This window comes from Peromyscus leucopus, chromosome X, assembly GCF_004664715.2.
Source record: "Peromyscus leucopus breed LL Stock chromosome X, UCI_PerLeu_2.1, whole genome shotgun sequence".
NCBI classification, from domain to species: Eukaryota; Metazoa; Chordata; class Mammalia; order Rodentia; family Cricetidae; genus Peromyscus; species Peromyscus leucopus.
The window spans coordinates 65,786,919-65,806,545 of NC_051083.1; the positions used below are offsets into that span (position 1 = coordinate 65,786,919).

The 19,627-nt window shown below is 43.5% G+C and overlaps 1 protein-coding gene across 10 annotated transcripts in view; it reads right to left on the reverse strand.

Annotated features, from left to right (window-relative positions):
• Positions 1-19,627, reverse strand: part of LOC114704902 (fibronectin type III domain containing protein 3C1-like) — a 65,516-nt gene that overhangs the window by 25,516 nt on the left and 20,373 nt on the right. For 9 of the 10 annotated variants that reach the window (XM_037199108.1, XM_028886410.2, XM_037199110.1 and 6 more), the window contains 2 exons: positions 2,731-2,807; positions 836-1,115 (listed from right to left, as the gene is read on the reverse strand). In XM_037199108.1, the coding sequence (XP_037055003.1) occupies positions 836-1,115; positions 2,731-2,807 (357 nt within the window). Of the gene's footprint in view, positions 1-835; positions 1,116-2,730; positions 2,808-9,566; positions 9,788-19,627 lie in introns of those variants that run through there. The other variant, XM_037199114.1, reaches the window with a different exon arrangement.

A 19,627-nucleotide genomic window follows, 5' to 3' on the forward strand; every position in this document is an offset into this window, starting at 1 on the left:
TGTTATTATCCTCTACTTTAATCAACTTTAATAACTGTCTAAATCTGTTTGCTTATAACAAACTGAAAATGTTTCATATTTTTTCCACTTTTATAAAACTTTGTTTCAAATGGCACATATTCATTGTGTTGTGTTGATGGGTTTCATAAAAACATTTTAATGAAACTATATCATGTACTTTGCCCATATTTATCCCCTTACCTTCCCATTTCTTTCCCTTCCCACTCCTGCTCTTCCCTAGTTTTTGAGAAGTCCTTCTTTTTATCCTCCTCCTCTTCCTTCTCTACCTCTGCCTCCTCCTCTTCTTGAGACAAAAACCGCATGTATCCTAGGCAGGCTTCAAACTCCAGGAGAGGATGACCTTGAACTTATGATCCTCCTGCTTCCACCTCCAGAATGCTGACATTCTAGGTATGTACCACCATGTCTAATTTTATGTGGTACTGGAGATGAAACCCAGGGCTTCGTGCATGCTAGGCACGTACTCTACTAACTGAACAATATTCTCAATTCCCAGCCAGTATCACTTCCACTTCCATGTCACATCTATATTTGTGTCTCAATGACAATGGTTTGCATTTAAGAAAAGTGTATACTGGGCCTGGGGAGATGGCACAATGGTTAAGAGCACTGGGTGCTCTTCCAGAGGATTTGGATTCAATTCCCAGCTGCAACACAGCAGCTAACTACTGTCTGTTAATTCCAGTCCCAGGGGATCTGATGCCCTCTACGGGTTTCCATAGGCACTGCACACAAATGGTGCACAGGCATCATTCAAGCAAACGCTCCGTACAAATAAAAACAAAAATCTCAAAAGAAGAAAAGCGTATACTACCATGGTGCTCCTGGTATATAAATGTTGCTGGTGCTGGTAGTAGTGGTGGTGGAGGTAGTGGTGCGGATGGTGGCATCTGCTGTGGAACAGGGTCTTGGATGTAAGTGACTGGAAATTCCCCTTGAACTGGGGGATACACCAGTTGAGAGGCCTGTGGGTATGTGAACTGTGCTGGTGCTATGAAGGGTGGCAGTGGTTGCACAGGAGCAGGCAGGGGCATGGGATAGTCTGGTGTCGGAGGCACAATGATCATTTTTTGAATTCCATTTTCTTCCACCACCTAAAACAGAAGACAGAATCATTCATACATATTAAAATTCATAGAAAACATTATGCTTTAGATTTATATCATATCCTGTTAATCTGGAAATCTAAAACATCAAGGACCAATAATCAAGATCATTCTTCTTTTTCCCCATGTATCTTGATTTCTTTTGAGACAGGGTCTCACTATGGAGTCTTTGGAACTCACTCTGTAGACCAGGCTGGCCTCAAACTCACAGAGATCCACCTGCCTCTGCCTCCTGAGTACTGGGATTAAAAGCGTGTCACCATGGTTGGCTTTTTTTTTTTTTGAAAAGAGGTAATTTCTGACACATTTCCAAACCTTAAAGTGAACCATATAATTTAAAACTACCCTTCCTAATCCTTACTTCCTCAATGCTTCACAACTGGAGACTACTGTGAATTTCTTAAGAACACTTCGAAAACTTCTTGTTTTCCTTCTTCTTATTATACCACAGCAGCATTGTTATTCTGTATTTTACTTTTCTTTTTATTTAGTAATATATCTTTGAAGACTTTTCTGCATAGGTTTATAAATCACCCCTCCCCCTTTTGAGACAGAGTCTAACCATGTAGCTCTGGTTGTCCTGGAACTCATTCTGTAAACCAGGCTAGCCTTAAACTCACAGAGATCCACCTGCCTCTGCCTCCTGAGTGCTGGGATTAAAGGTGTGTGCCACCACACCCAGCTCTATTTTCCCAATTTTTTTGCTTATTTTTATTCTGCTCCATTATCTGCAGATATACTACACAAATTCACTAATAGGCGCTGGTCTGCTTTCAAACCTCTTTGTGATTGTAAACAGCACTGTAAGGAATATTTTATATATACATATGATTAATATATCATTCCAAAGTTGTAAAAATGTGTCTATCTGATAAATTAAAGAATTTAATTACTAAAGAATTTAAAGTGAAATTGCTGAGTGCAGGCACAAGTGCATGCATCTTTTCATTAGGTATTTTCTTATTACTAATTTTGTTTAGAATTAGTGTGCATTATACTGACTTGTTTGGCATGTTCTGCATCTACACCGCTATGCCATCTACACAACCAAATAAGCTATGAAGACCAAGGCTAGGAAGAAGGATAACAACACATCTTCTCAACTCTATATTTGCAAAGCCATTGAATATTTTCCTAATGTCAGTAGTAGTGTTATCTGCCTGCTCATTTTAGGTACAAAATAAATATTTGAGGAAATTCTTAGGTCTTTAAGAATGAAACACTACTGAGTTGAAAATACTATGTGATTTTAAGGACTAAAGATTTTACATTATCGGAAGCCATTACTGTAAAAATTGTAATGGTACTTAAGGTGGATTAACAAACTTTACAAAGCACTGGAAGTTTATTAAATATTACACGATATAAATTCAGTAAACAATTAGGTATCATTTATGAGGCGATCTAAGGGAGGTTTGGTTAAAGTCAATCACTTGAAATAATTATACAGTTAAAAGTTTAGTTAAAAGCAAAATTTAAAGAAATGACAACAGTAAGCTAAGTAAATCCATATTTCTGAAAATCTATTATCATACAGTGACATAGTAAAAATATTAAATGATAATATAGAGCTAGATACCAAACCAAAACCACATTAGCATACCTGAGATCCATAACCAGGAGGAAGGTATATTGGTGGAAAACTTCCGGTTGGTGCTATCAGAGGTACATCTGCAGGTCCTAAGAGAATTATTAATGAATTTTAAACGAAGTCCATTACAGAATCCAGTTAACTTTGCAGAGTGAAAATCAGCACTGAGCTTCAACAATAGCCATTTTGAAAGGGTATTGTTGTATATTCACAAAGCCCATTGCCAAAGTATAGATGAATCACTGGAAATTCATTTCAACCAATGGAATATAATTAGGGGATATATAATGAGTACTGGGTAAAACATATATTATAAAAATATTGGCCAGTTCACTGTGAATGAAAATGAACTATCATCTTTCTGCTAGTGGTTCTTTCACTTACCATGACTATACTGCCTAAAGTTTTACTCTGTGTCATAAAATAATTTCTTGCAGTGATATGACCTAATACAAATGAAAGGAAATTTTATTTCAGGATGTCCTTCCAATAATATTAAAGTAATATATACACATATATGTATGTGACAACAATTAATGAAAAAAGAGGCCTGTAGGAGAGCAAGGAGGGCTATATGGAATAGTTTGGAGGGAGAAAAGGGTAGGGGGAATGATGTAATTATATTATAATCTCAAAATAAAATGAAATAATTTAAAAAGTGAAACAGGGGTCTGGGGAGATGGTTCAGTGGTTAAGAACACTGCCTGATCTTCCAGAGGACCTGGGTTTGATTCCCAGCTCCCACATGGTGGCTCACAACCATTTGTTAACTCCAGTTCCAGGGTATCTGATGCCCTCTTCTGGCCTCCATGAGCACGGATGCACATGCAGTTAAAACACTCATACATGTAAAATAAAAATAAATATATCTTCAAAAAATAAAAAGGTGAACAGTTTTTAGGAAATGACCTACCATAAAGAAGGGCTTAGAATTATTCCTGCAATGCTGCACTTTTATACCACATATTATATGATATGCAAATGTACATATCAACTATAAGTTACAGTACAGATACTTAGATGTCATCATTCTTTGGGTTATTTCTAATTATTATAATTAGTATTAAGTTATAAGAATATATGGGTTTTTAAGGTCCTAGAATGGTAATTTGTGAGTTCATGATGAATATCACATACCAATCATTTAAAATCTATTGTTAGATGATATTTTCAGAAGTTCTGGAGATACAGGTGCAGAGACAAAAAGCCCAACAAGATAAACACAGAAATTCTCACACTTTCAAAATCAGACTGACCAATCAGAACTTCACCGCAGTCACTTGAGATTGCTTAGATAAACATTTAGACTCTTCTTTTAAAAATGATTTAGTTTTATTTGATGTATATGAGTGTTTTTCTGCATGTATGTATGTGGACCATGTGTTTGCCTGGTGCCTGCAGAGTCCAGAAAAAGTTGTTGGATCTACTGGAACTGGAGTTACAAATGGTTGTGGGCTGCCTTGTGGGCTGCTAGGAAATAAACCTGGGTCCTCTGCAAGAGCAAACAGACTTCTTTAAGTCCTTAGCAAGAGTATAACTTCCTATGAACCTTACTCCAAATGGTCAATCTCAAGAAAGAAAATGGGTGCTATGAAATTTACTGCTTAACAAAATAGTCAGATGCTACTATCCAGATGTGAACCCACACAAATGGCATGAAATAAGACTAGATAACTTTCCTTTAAAAGAATTCTCATTCTCCTTCAAGGGTGATTCTTTCTCTGAGAATTTTCTTGCTGTGTTTCTGTCTTTGCAGCATATTTTCTGGTAATTTCACATATGTATACACTATATCTTGGTCATACATATCCCCCGTACTCCTTCCCTCCAGCTCTCCTCACCTTTCCAACATATCCCCCATTTCCTTTTACATCCTCTTTTTTTTTTTTTTTTTTTGGTTTTTCGAGACAGGGTTTCTCTGTGTAGCTTTGCGCCTTTCCTGGAACTCACTTGGTAGCCCAGGCTGGCCTTGAACTCACAGAGATCCGCCTGGCTCTGCCTCCCGAGTGCTGGGATTAAAGGCGTGCGCCACCACCGCCCGGCCACATCCTCTTATTTTTAAAACATATAACCCACTAAGTCCAGTTAGTGCTGCTAGTGTGTGTGTGTGTGTGTGTGTGTGTGTGTGTGTGTGTGTGTGTGTGTGAGTTCAGCCACCGAAGCGTAGGCAATCTACCAATGAAGGCCCTCCCACAAAGAGAAGTGACCCTCACTCAACAGCCGTCAACTACCATTAGCTCCTCAGCTAGGGGTGAAGCGTGGAAGTTGGAATTTAACTCTCCTCATCTTGTGGTGATCTTATGCAATAACCACAGCTGCTGAGTTCATGTGCAACAGCCATGTCACGTCCAGAGGCCAGCCTTTCACAGCAGTCCTCTCCATCCTCTGGCTCTTGTGTTCTTTCTGATCCCACTTCCAAGATACTCCCTCAGCCTTTTTTTTTGCACGTGTGTGTGTGTGTGTGTGTGTGTGTGTGTGTGTGTGTGTGTGTCATTTGCATGTGCATGTTGATATAGATGCTCTATCTACTGTGGAACATTCACAATTGCTAACTCAGCATTTTGAAGAGTTATGAGTCTCTGATTAACCATTACCCTCTGCAGTAAGAAGCTTCTGTGGCTAGGGTTGATAGCAGCACAAGTCTGTCACTCCTTGGAGCTAGAGAGTTTAGTGTATTTATTTTACTATTTCCTTGTCTGTTCTGGTCTGGTAAATACTTTTACCCTGGTGCCTTTGGCTCACCACTGTTGTTTCTGATAAACTTTGGTGGCTAGAAGAGTACTGTTTTCTTGCCTCTTTTGGTCTTTTTTCAGTCTGGTGATTATAGTAGTCAGCAAAATAGGCTTGGGCTGTTTTTGGTGAGATCCAATGGCTTCTGAGCTATGACTCTGAATTAGTATTACTTATCAAGGAGTTCAGTTGGGTCCCTTGTGGAAAGGCTTACTTCTTGTTTGCGACTGGAAGACTCTGGCCAAAGCTATTCTTTGGTGGGAACTGAAGGCAGTGGAAAGGAGGAAAGTCCACTATAAGTCTACAAGGCTAAGGAGCCATGCTCACTCAGCCTGGGGTGCTGCTGGCAGCTTGTCCAGAATGAACCCACATGTACGGTGAGGACTCCTCCTTCCTTTGCCCCTCTCATTTTCTCTGTCCCAGTGTTTGCTGCTGCTTTGCAAAAGGGGAGGCAGTAAGCTGGTTGTTATCTTCTCCAGGACTATGAGTCCTCTCCTTTCCCTCACAACCGTTTTATGGTCAATCTTGGTCTGTGAAGATTTCCTTTCAAGGCTAATCTAGCCTGACTAACTGAATGGGTTTGGTTCTGGACTCCTTCTACAAGTCAGACGGCTATTCTCAGAGAATGCCCCAGCTTAGAACATGCCTCAGACAGGACAGTAGAGTGAAACTGGATCTCATCTCGGACTACAGGGGAAGTCCACTGCCCTCAAGAAATACCTTCCAGATGAACACCACAACTCTCGTCAGACTCACCGCCTGTATCTTCTCTGACTGAGCCCTGGGATGTGCTTTCAAAACTGGCCTAGATTTGATCCCCACTCTTAAAAAAGAACAAAAAATTCTTATTTTCTTTTGTAACAAAATTTAGCCCTTTTACCCACTCCCAGATCAAGAATGCTTGTCACCTCCTGGCATATTGAGCTATAACTACATCCTACAGTTAGATCTATTTTGTTGCAATTTATGAAAAGACTCTGAGGTCCCTTATATCCAAGTCTCCATGGCTGTGTCACATGATCTTCAGTTGTGAGAGAGATATCCTATGTGCCTTAGTAGATTCTCCCACACTATTCCATGACCTCTAAACTTAGTCCTGGGTGATAGCCTTGCTAAGTCTTCATTTGTGAGCACTCTGCTCAGTCTATGGTTAGTTAGGTCAGGGTTATGGTGTGGTGCTTGATTTGTAGCTCCACTGGTCCTATCAGGCCACGAATTAGAAACTGGGGTTGGGGAGGATTTGCCAAGACTGTATCTTGTCTGTCTATTAGAGAGAGTTTTGAAAAGGGTCATTATCAAACTTAATAACTATAACACTTTGTGGGAGATAACACAGAGATCCTCCCAAGAACCCTTCTTGCTTTCAATCTAGGCTAGTTGAAACCATGTAGAAGTATACTAATTTGGCTGCATGTCAGAAAGCCAAGCTATCCTGGATATACACTTTATAAGTCAAATCTCTCCAGGTATTAGATAAAAGCTTAACGGAATCCTAAGCTCTTGCTTCACTTTATTAGACATGGCCTTCAAGATCTTGGCCATAAGGGGACCTAGAGAGCCAAGGATGTCTACTAAAAGAGTAAAGAGAGAAGGAGCGAGGTTGCTACATGGCTGCCACAATTGTTTATTCCATGCTCATGTCGGGAAACCCTAGAGCTCTATTTGGTAGCCACCCTGCTCTGTCACAAGGAAATGGCTCATTTATGGGCCACAGGATTCTTTCCTGTTATTGCAGTTGTTAGCAAGGACATTTAAGGCAGGAGTGCTAAAAGTTACTAAGCTATAAGCTCCCCCCAGGACATGTCCAATCTACACAGTATAGGCCAATGGGAAGCAAGAAAGTCCCTCTCTTCCTTGTGAGGGAAGGCCAATTTCCACCCAAAGAACCCATCCTCAGATCAAAGCTTAAAAAGGACAACTGCCCATGATTTTGTGAGAGAACAAGAGCATGACTGAGAGCCAACCTCCATTCCAGCCTCATCTCCTCCTGTCATTAAATTCCAGTTTGAATAGCCCCTTCTTCCTGTGACTAGCAGTTTTAATTTCCTGTAGTCAGCTTCTCAAAATTCACACTACTAACCCCATTCCTGCACATTTGAGTTTAACCATGACTATTACTTGCCCAACCTGACCTCAGCCCCTTCCCCAGCTCTGATAAAACCGTAGCCTATAAGATGATGAGAGATCTTCTTAGGTTTATTTCAAAACAAACCTGTCCACACAGCTGTGGATCTACCTCCTCAGAGCCAGGATCTTCTTGCATCCCAGGGAGCAGTTGACAGTGGTAGCTGCTCCTGGGCTTGATCCTGGGGACTCCTTGGCTTTCACCCCATTCTACTTCACTCCTTTCTTTCAGCCTTGCCCTCAGATCACAAAGATGGTTGCCAACTTTGTAGGTGTATGGGGTCCTGGTCAGGGCGTTACTCCCTGCTAGACACCACAAACCATCTGCAGGATTTAGCCCCTCTCTGACCCCCTCTGGGTACTGGGTAACCCATTGGGCTGGATCTCTCTCTCTCTCTGTCTCTCCCTCCCTCCCTCCCTCCTCCTCCCTCCCTCCTCCCTCCCTCCCTGCCTCCCTCCCTCCCTCTATCTCCTCCCTCTCCCCTCTTCTCTCCTTTTCTCCCCTCTCTTTTTCTTTCCTCTTCCTCCTCCTCCCTTCTCTCCATCACTTCCTCTCACATTCCCTGCTTTAGCAGCTCTGGCCCTGTGGAGGTGTCCCAATCTGTACGTGTACTGTTGAGTGACCCACTCTGTTTGCTTCTCTCCCAAGGTGACTAAGAGATCACCTGGGGGTACTGCCCAGATTTGGCTTCTCCAGGAGATGTCCCACAGGTAAGTGACATCTTGAAAGGAACGCTGGTCTGGGGTCTTCAGAACATCATGGGCTCTCCTCACCACCATGAGTTTCCAATTTTTCCCTAAATACCTTCAACATCCCCTTTGAAGTGTTTTTTTGTCTAACTCTCTAAATTGGGTCTTGGGAGAGAAATCTGACCCAGTAAATGGCTTGGCACCAATATAAATTGGACAATGTCTCTTTGTGGTCTGAATGGCACATCTGAGTTGGCAAATTCTCAAGGACCTTGATCACTTTAGGACTAGAACCAGAAAGTGTCAGGAAGCTCTCTATGTACAAGATTTCTGCCTCCTTGATGGCTTTTCCTGTGTCAATCCTGTTCTCCTACCCCAATTCTCTCTGGAAAGAGACTACTCCTTTCATTCTTCCTTGGAGACTCTACCTTTAGAGCTGCTGCCGATTGCCCCTCCCAAACCATCTCCCATCTGGTGCCTCAACCTGCTGCTCTTGAGCCCAGAGCCTCGCTCACTGAGCATTGGGACAAGGTAACAAAGTGGAGAATACTTCTGTTGTTCAACTCCTCTACACTGCTCTCCCATCGACAAGAGCATACTTCCTGTTACTGAAAGACCAACCCGAGATTCCACATTTCATACCCCAATTCATTTGTTCCTTCTAGGACATAGATCTTATGCACTCATTTTTCATCTTATCCCACTGTCCATTTCCTTTACTAGGAAGGGACTTGCTTCATAAACTTGGATTTACTATAAGTCTCTCTTGGCTATCAAATTATCCTCAATTTATCCTCTTGTGCTAGACTGCACCCGAGGGTGACTCTCTCCCATCCCTCAATCCTGTTTTTGTCTCTAAAGTTAACCCGTTATATAGGACACAAGCCACCTGACAACTGCTCAACACCAATGCCCGGTGCTCATTTCCCTCAGACATCCTTTTGATTTGTAACAATTCTGAAGTACCCATTTCCCCCTGCCAGGCTGCAGGGACTTAAACCCATCACCTCTTACCTCTTTGTGAATATTTCCATGCCCACAAACTCGCCCAACAGCAACATGCCCATCCTCACTGTTTGAAAGCCCACTGTTCCCATCACCTTGTATAAGACTTTTGACCTAGTTCCTATCCACTCACGTATCCCCCAATCTTCTACTATTTTCTCTCAGACCCCCCAGACATCAAATCCCTTTTCAATGTTGGACTCAAAGATGCCTCCTTCACCATTATCCTCTAGCCAAATCTTGGAACTTTCTCCTTTCATTTGGACTGACTCTGAGTCTAACTTCTCCCAGTGACTTACCTGAACTGTACTCCTCAGGGATTCTGAGATGGCTCCTACCACTTTGGAAAAGTTCTTCAAAGGTACTCGGTCTGTATTCTCTCTTCTTTCTCCTCCCTCTCTTCTGCTCTCCCCTTTTGTCCTCCCAAGTATCCCCCTCTTTCCTCATCATTCTACTGAACGACATAGTAGATCTGCTGTGGACGCAATTCCTTTCGGCCGTACGTCTCAGAGGCTACTTGCAGCTGTAGTCCTCCAATGTTGTGAGTCTCTCCCAACCTTTTTATGCTTCATCCAAAGATGATCTCATGGTCACCTGGTTTCCTCTCCAGATATGCATAAAGGTTTTATCATCCTGCAACAGGCCCTCAGGAATTCCTGCCCTTGGGCTCCCCAACCCCTCCCGACCTTTCTCTCCCTTCACCTCTACAGCGCTCATAACCAGGCCTTAGTTCTTCTATCCCAACCTGTGGGAGACTTGCTCCGACATGTTGACTATTTCTCTAAACAAATTGAACTATATATCGAAGCTGGCCCCTTATGCCACAAAGTTCTAGAAACTGCCATTTCATCCCTAGAGCCTTCAAAGTTACCTTCCTTCAACTGTGGTTTTCTCTTCCCACCACTGTGCAACTTGAGTAGTCATCTTTTACTCTCCTCCACTTCCTCTCAGATCTACTAAAGCCAACCTTTGGGAACCCTACTGGTATTATAATAATTTAGTACTCTCTTACTCAACTGAAAAACCTTTCATTCCTCCAAGAGTCACTCCTACTTTCCAGGCCAAATACTTTCTCCTCTGAAATGTCCTTAGTACACATGTTCATCTCACCCCTCTTATGAAAGAATACTTACAGTATCTCTGTAAACAGTGTAACATCTGTCAAAGGGTCTCTCCATAAGCTACTATTAGGCCCCCATCTTTCTCAACTCATCTACTTATGGTGCAACCCATGTCTCCCATAAGACACACCAATTACTTCCTGGTAGTAGTTGTAGTTGACATGGTCACAGATTGGGTAGAGGCTTTCCCCACTTCTAACAAATGTACCTCCATTGTGGCTTCTAGGCTACTAATCCAAATAATTTCCCACTTAGGGTACAGGCCTTCCATTTAATTTGACAATGGCTTTGAATTTGTTTATCAAATAACTCAATGGACCATCTGTGCTCTGAACATTTCCAGAAGTTTCTACATTCCTTATTATACTCAGTCCTCTGGGAAAGGAGAGAGAGTGAATGGCATCTTCAAAACAATCTAGCCTGCTTCACTCTCCAACTACATAAGGACTGGACTTCTTTCCTGCCCCTAGCATTCCTCAAACTTTCTGAGGTTCCTTATAACCCTCTCATTCTCAGTCCTTCTGAGTTAATGTATAGGCACTCCCTTTTGCCCACACACCCTTCTAATCTGAACCCATCAAAAGACTCTCCTACTTCACTGAGTAACTCTCTATTTTAGTTTCTTAAGACCCTTCTATAGTCCTTTACTAATTCCCATGCTCCCACTCCTATCTCTACCCCACTAGACTAACCCTTGCTCCTCTCCTTATACCTTGAGATCTTGCTTTGATTCTTGTTTCAGTGAACCATCTAAAGCCCACATGGGAGAGTCCACATAGGCCCACCTCTACCACATCCAAACTTCAAGGTTGCTCCAATTGACACCACTTTTCCTCCATAAGGAAGGTCACCTCTGACCCTGGGGACCTGAATATACTAGTTACTAAATAATCTTCTACCTGCACAGGATCTACCTTGATGTGCCTCATCTGCATCCTAGAGAATATGGATTAATGCACCCTCCCCAGTCTACCACGCAACTCTGCCCCTACTCTTTCTTCTTTCTCTCCCTCTAAGACAGGGGTCTGGGCCCTTACCTGTTACCTAAACCAGACTGTCTCACTAGCAATCTCCTGAAGTCCTTTAATGATGCCATCCACTCTTCTTGTTAGGTCTGCCTTCACTTGCCTCATGTAGCCAAGTCTTTCCTGACTCCTATCACTGCCTAGCTCTCTTCAGAAGCAGAACTCTACCTTGTCTGACAGGACATTGATGAATCTGAGTACACACATGGGATGACTGGAATGGAGGCAAAGATTTCTGCAAATAGGCCCATCGTAATTAGTTTCCAGAGATTTACCTGCGTGTAACTTCCTCAGTGTCTCTTCATTGGCAGTAATAAAAAGGCCTTTGCCTGACATACTAAGGCTCCCCATGCAACTCCTGATTACGATCTCCCATTTCCTTGGTTGTTGGAAGCTTACAACCTGATCTTTGAAACCTTACTCTAACCCACTGTTGTCTCAACTCACTACATTAACATACCTCTCCTTGCTCAATCTGAAGAACTCCTTAGAACAACTGAATCACTCACCATTAATCAGTCAGAAACTAAAACCCAGATCTGTTGAGTGCCAGGGAAGATTTGCTTTCTGATCCTTTCCTTGTGTCTTACATTTCCCACTGTCTAGTCCTCTTCTATCATTTCCTCCCACCAATACATCTATACCTGTTTTTAAATTCATATGCATAATTTCTCTGAAATTCTGCCTTAAAAAATATTTTCAACTTAACCTTGGAGGTGTCCCCTCCAGACTGCCCTGCCACCACTCTGCAGACTGTCACAGCCCTAGCCTTTGGACACTCCATCTCTCTCTGGCACCTAACTCTTAACACCAAATGTGGACACTCAGGGAAGCTCTTCCAGATATCCTGCTTTGACCTTTCACTGCCTGGCATACACCACTGGAATCTTTGGGATTTGTAGCTCCGAGGCATACATGTGTCTTCCTGTTAATTGTACAAGGGTATGCACTCTTACCTTCCTCTGCCCCACAGTCTCACTCTTCCTTCCTGACACACAAATCCCATTCCATATCTTGACCCCTGTTAGGACATACTGGACTGTGAAGAAGATCCTCCTCCTGGCAACCTTGGGGACTTTGATGAAAGTGGGTATAGGGACCACCATCCTGTGAGTAACCTTTCACCAGTTAACCTTTCTTTTCAAACAAATATTAGAGTCTCAAAGATGTATATTAGCTTCTGGCAATCTAAGACCAGATCTGTATGTTCCCTAGCTGCTGTTTCCATGCATGATCTCACTATCCTGGAGGCTACCCACAGGGGTGTATGTGCACTTCTGAACGAGAAGTGCTACTTCTTTATCGGTAAGTCAGCTGTCATAGAGATGGAACACAAAATTTAAGGGAAAGAGCCACTGCCTTTCTGCAGGACCCCAACTCATAGTTGGCATCTTCATTGTCCTGGCTGCTTCCTCTTGTTGCCTCTTTCATCCTGATCATTCTGTGGCATCTCTGCCTCCCTTTCTTAATAACCTCTTCCAGAAGTTTTGGTTCACAGGAACACTTTAATTTCTCCTAGCAGAGTGAACTCACAATGACATCTCAAAGCTGTCCTCTTCTTTCAGACTCTTATTTCTAGGACCACCACCCCTCCCTAGCATGAAGACTTGGCTGTCCTGTCTTCCTACTGAGCCTGAATTGAGTGACAAGGTTCATGATCATCTTGTCTTGAAAGCAGTCCCATTTCTTCTGTGCTGATGCTGTTAACTGAGGAATGAAGGTACCCAGGGTCCTTTGCCCCTACAACATCTGAGTCCACAGAACACAGGGTGATTGTGATGGTATATGTCAAGACCATGTCTTTTCTTTTAAATACAGTTGCAATCGAATAATTCTGTTCTAATTGTCTAGATCCCTAGATTCCACCCATCATACTTATTAATCTTCTCCTTCCAGGACCTTATCCATATGCACTCATTTCTTGTCTTACCCTTCAGTCTCTTTTGCTTACCAGGGAGGAACTTACTTCACAAGCTTGGAGCCTGTCAAATTATCCTCCATGCTAGGCTGCGGCTGATGAACTTCATTCATTCCTTGACCCTAACTGTGACTCCTAGGGTGACACCATTGTATGAGACATAAAGTTGTACAGTATTACCCAATATCACCATTTGTCTCGCATCTCCCACAATAACCATTCTGAATATACTTTGATAGCTCAATACCCATTCTCCTCCTTGGGGCTATGGGTATCAACACCATCATCTTTTATTTCCTTGTTTTTGTGAGTACCATTTCTGAGAACTCCCTTCAAAGTAAGCTTATCCTTACAGTCTGGAAACCCTACTAATTGTGAACCCATCCACCTAGTAGTCCTGAACACTTAGTCTCTCTTTTCTCAAATCCCCCTGGTCACCAATTCACAGTCTTGGACTTCCAGGATTCTTTCTTCACCATTGCCTTCCACCTGTGACATTTTGTCTGACTACTGACTCAAATTTCTTCCAACAATCTCGACTGTCCTCTCCCAAGGATTCTTAATGTCCACTACTTTGGGCAAAGTTTGCCAAAATCCCTTTCCTCCCCACCAGCACCCTTCTTCAAGACATAGAAGGCCTGATCCTGTACTTCCTCTCCTATTAATTGTCTCCAGAAATCAATAGCCTCCTGTGCTGTGGATATTGTTCTGTATAAATAAAACACTGATTGGCCAGTGGCCAGGCAGGAAGTATAGGTGGGACAAGGAGAGAGGAGAATTCTGGGAGGTGGAAGGCTGAGTAAGGGAGACACTGCCAGCCGCCGCCATGACAAGCAGCATGTGAAGATGCTGGTAAGCCACGAGCCACGAGGCAAGGTATAGATTTATAGAAATGGGTTAATTTAAGATTCAAGAACTAGATAGCTAGAAGCCTGAGCCATTAGGCCAAACAGTTTAAATAATATAAGCGTCTGTGTGTTTATTATAAGTGGGCTGTCAGACTGCCGGGGCTTGGTGGGACCTGGAGAGAAAACTCCAGCTATACTCTTCAATTTCCTAGTCAACCTTCAGTATCAAGTCTCTAGGAAGGAGGCTCAGCTGATCTAATCCCAGATCCTCCATTTGGGTGTGAAAATCACCCCCATAGGCCACACAATTTCTGCTTCTTGGAAGGAGGACATTAGCCCAACCCATTTCTCTAATACTAAGAAGGATCTTCTTTTTTTTTTAGGTCTCATAAGATACTGCCAGTTGTGTCCCCATCATTGCTATTATCTCAGAACCCTTTTATACTACATCAAATGATGACTTCCTGGTCATTTGATTTCTAATGTAGAAATACATAAAGCCTCTACAATTCTGAAGCTGAATCTTCCTGGACCTCCTGCTCCTGGGCTACCAACTTATTCCAATCTTTCCACCTTTACCTCTTCAGTACGTGCAACCAGGTCTGAGTTCTTCTGGCCCAACTGCTGTAATTAGCTCCAACCTGTAGCCTATTTCTGTAAACAAACTGATGACACATGTCAGCTGCTGCCTTCTGTCTCTAACTTCAGGCAAGTTCTGTTCCCCACAGCCTTCAAACTATCACTCATCAGTCTGTTTTTTCCTGTCTTCTCTTCTAGTTCCTGCTTTGCCTCGAGTCTGATCACATCAGCTTGCTTTACCCTGCAGCCTCTGGACAGTCCTGCCCTCCAGTATCCATGACACTCTGCTCTCAGATACAAACAACACCCTCTCTGTGACCCACACGTACCTCACAACTACAGTAGATGAGACCCTTAAGGTTTTTCACCAGCTCAATACCACTCCCATTCCTGGGACCCTGGATAAGTAGATTGAGGGTAGCACCCTCAAGGGCCCCCCCTTGTTGGGTTCCCATTGTTGAGAGGTATCATGAGACTCTCAACTGCTTCCATTCTCAGTGAGTAGAGGAGGCAAGCTTCCTCCTTCCTTAGAACACTCCTCAGCAGGCAGAGCTCACTGTACTCACCAGAGTCCTAGCCTCAGCCTGGAATGCTGCAGCCATCATCTACCCTGACTCTGTATGTACCTACAGCATCATTCAACCCATCTCCTAGATTTGGAGAGAATCGTGTTTCCTTATACCAAAGGCCACCACTGTCATCAATGAGAGGCTTTCCCCCTCCTCCTCAAAGCATCCATATTGCCTCAAAGGGATGCTATCATCCCCTGCAAAGGCCATAAGACAGACAAAGGCTCTGTCACCCTGGGGAACTGAATGGCCCATCTCTGGGTTGTCCTAGCAGTCTAGGGCCAGGATATTCCTCACTATCTCTTTCTTTTGCACACATAACTTTTCTCCTCTCCCCCACCTCACTCCATCACACAGGCAGAAATTCAACCAGAGCTTGAATTTCAGGAGCGCTACTGGTACCTGACCAAAAGAACCAGCTTGGTATGCCTCAGCTGCATCCCAGAGGACAAGGAGGGTTGATGGCATCCTCTCTGATCCACTTCTCTAATCTGTCCATCCTCTTACTAGCCTCTCCTCCTCAGACAGGGGTCCTTACTTCAACCAGACTGTCTTACTACCCACCAATCCCATGAAATCCCCTAACTCCTCCCTGTTCTCCTCATGCTGGGACTATGTTCACCTTTCCTGGTAGCAGATCAGGCTTTCCTGCCCCATATCTGTTTGGCTTTCCTCAACAGGGGAACTGCACCACGCCCAGTAGAAAACCCCTGAAACCGATTATTATGTGCATGGGATGGCTGGAGTTGAGGCAAAGACTTCTGCAGTCAGGCTACTATAATTACTTTCCAGAGATTTTTTTTTAACCTGCCTACAACCCCCTCAACATCTCTTCAGGAGGCCATACCAAAGGCCCTTTGCCTGGCCTGCCAAGTCACCCTTGGTGGTCTCTCCTCTCTCTGCAAACTGAAAAGTGGGCCTCTGTGCTCTACATGCTGTGAATGTATAGGCACAGGACAGCACAAGGCTGATATCAGGAGAGCAATCTTGCCACTAGAGAGCAAGCCCCTTCACTCACTGGCCTTCTCTACTCCCTTCCGTGAGATATTTGGGTGATTTAATGATCCACACACTCTGTGCTCTATATGACATCTGTCAGAAAGCCCTTCGCCTGGCCTTGCATTTCTTTTCTCCACAGCCTTCGCTCCCCTCTACCACACCAACACACCCCTTCTCTTCAGTCTGCTGTACTCCTTAGACTAATTGAATTGTCCACCTTTAGGCAACCAGAGACCAAAGACTTGGCTTCCAGGAAAGAGGTCACCATCCTGACTTCTCTTCTCCATGTCCTACTTTTGCCACCCCTCGTCCCCCTCTGTCCCTCTCCAACTCCATCTCCACCTGATATTTGATTTTTACCTACAATTTCTCGGAAATCCTAATATTCTAAAATTCAGTACCTTCAACTTAACCTTGGAGGAGTCCCCTTCAGACTGTCACGCGACCCCTATGCAGCCTGTCACAGCCCTAGCCTTTGGACTCTCCATCTCTCTCTGGCACACTCTAACGCCAAACTGCGAACACCCAGGGAAGCTCTCCCGGATATTCTGCTTTGACCTTTCCCCTGCCTGGCATACACTATGGACCTCTTCTGCATTTGTGGCTCCCAGGCTTGCGTGTGCCTCTTGAAGGATTGGACATTCCTGTAACCCCACAATCTCACTCTTCTTTTCTGATGTACATACCCCAATCTGGATCTTGACCTCTGTCAGGACACACCTGACTGTGCAGATGATCCTCTCCCTAGCAACCTTGGGAGTCACAATATCTTGAGCAACCTCTCAGGAGCAAGTCAAAGGTATTCTCCTTCAGGCCTGACTGATGGCCTTCTGCAGGAAGCAGAGCAAAAGTAATACCACCCAATCTTCCTTTGTGGCCATACAGCCTGAATTAAGAAAGAGATCCAGCCCCTTCCTCACTATAAACCTTATTCCAGCTTGAATGCCCCTTCTTCCTGTGATTGCATCCATCTTGAACAGCCTTTCTGTGACCAGCAGTTTCAACTTCCTCAAATCAATACCATTAATATTATTCCTGCAATGCTAGTTCAAGCATGACTACTACCTGGTACAACCTGACCTCACTCCCCTCTTCAGCTTTGATAGAAATTCTAACCTGTAAGCAAAGCTTGCTCTCTTCCTTCCTCTAATGAGAGCCCTTCTCAGGTTTATGTAGACACTGACCTCTCCCTACCACTGTGCGTTTGCTGCTTGTTTATCTTTTCTTCTCACACTTTTTTTCCTGGACTATGAGGAGATCGGTAAGGAAAGAGGGAGCTCTCTCCTTAAGGACTGGTGAGGCCCTGTGGTGGTTTGAATGAGAATGTCCCCATAGGCTTATATATTTGAATGTCTGGTTCCCAGTTGGTGGACTATCAGGAATGATTAGGAGGTGTGGTCCTGGAGTAGGTGTGGCATTGTTGGAGGAGGTGTGTTGCTGGTGTGGGCTTTGAGGTTTCAAAAGCTCAAATCAAGCTCAGTCTCTCTCTGCCTGCAGTTTTTGGGGATGTAAGTTCCTGGTTACTGCTCCACTGTTATGCCTGCCTACTTACTGCCATGCTCCCCACCATGATGGTCAAGGACTCACTCTTTGAAACTGTAAGCAAGCCTCAAGTTAAATTAAATTTCTTTTATAAGTTGCCTTGGTCATGATGTCTCTTCACAGTAATAGACTAAGATAGACCCTAAGGATGTAGAGAATTTTGTATTCTCCACCTTTATGGATGAGCCTTTAGAAGCTGCAGAACTGGCAGAGAAGAAAATAATTTATTATCAATAATGTGAAATTTTGTGTCTTTTGGCTTTTTGAGACAGGGTCTCTCTACATAGTCCTGGTTGTCCTGGAACTCACTTTGTAGACCAGGCTGGACTCAAACTCACAGAAATCCTCGTGCCTCTGCCTCCCAAGTTCTGAGACTAATGGTGTGAGAGCCACCATTGCCTGGCTGAAATTTTGTGTCTTGATTACCTTCTCAGGCTTGACATTTGGGGCTCAGATTCTCCTCACTGGTGTTAACGGCAAGCCTGCTTTATAACCCTTTAAACTTGTATGATAGGCAAACAACTTTTCACTCGTTTTTTTCCCTCATCCTACCTAGCTACTCCCTCCCCTTCCTAGGCAGGGACATAATGTTTAAACTTCAGATCCACTTAAGTCTCCAGAGGCTCTATGGCTTTCTTAACACTGTGTCTCCTGTCCTGGTTGCTGTTTGGGGCCTCAAAGGTCCTCCATATATTCTCCAAAGTAGATGCTGACATCATACAAAAAGTTCCACCCAAAGTCTGCATTCTTGAATACTCCCTTAACAGCCACTCCTATCACAGTTGTCCTTAAGAATCCTAACAGCTTTTCTGGAATGCTCCAATATCTTTAAAGTCCCAAGTAGGAAAAGAATTATAGCCTCTCATTGATAAATTCTAGGCTACTGGGCTACTTACTACCCTTGTTCATGCTATACCCCCGTCTGGGCAGTAGAGAAGTCAAACGGGTGCTATAGAACAGCCCAACATTTGAGGACTATAAATGAGGCTGTGGTTCTGATCCATGCCATGGTTTCAAATCCTTACATTCCCACAGAACAGACACCCTCTACTATCTTCTGGTTCCCAGTGTTAGACTTTAAAGATGCCTTTCTTTGTACTGCTATCTACCCAAACTCAGCTCCTGTTTACATTCTGATCCATGCCATGGTTTCAAATCCTTACATTCCCATAGAACAGACACCCTCTACTATCTTCTGGTTCAAAGTGTTAGACTTTAAGGATGCCTTCCTTTGTACTGCTATCTACCCAAACTCTCAGCTCCTGTTTACATTAGAATGAGAGGATCCCTCCACCCAACTTCCTCAGCAGTCTTACCTCAGGACTTTTGGGATAGCCCTATCTTTCAGGTCTCTACAGAGACCTTTCCTCTTTGAATTTTCTCCCAAGGAGTAATCTCCTTTAGAATGCGGGTATTAATCTGTAACTCAGATAACTCCAGTTCAGATCCAAACACTGTCCTAACTCTTCAAAAACCGTCTTCAAATGGCTAGAAGGCTTCTCTTTGAAAGGCCCAGACCTCCCAAAAAAAAGGTTAACTTATTGGGCCTTACACTAACAGCACAAGCAGTCTTTCTAGTTCCCGAAACCATCTTGTTTTAACTATGGGCACTCCAGCCACAGAACAGCTAAGGATCTTCTTAAGAATGGTAGGATTTTATAGAATCTGGATTTCTCAGTTTGACCTGATAGCTAAACCTCTCTATGAAGACTTGAGGGAACCGGAGGAAGAGCCATTAGATTGGATCCCTGAAATGACA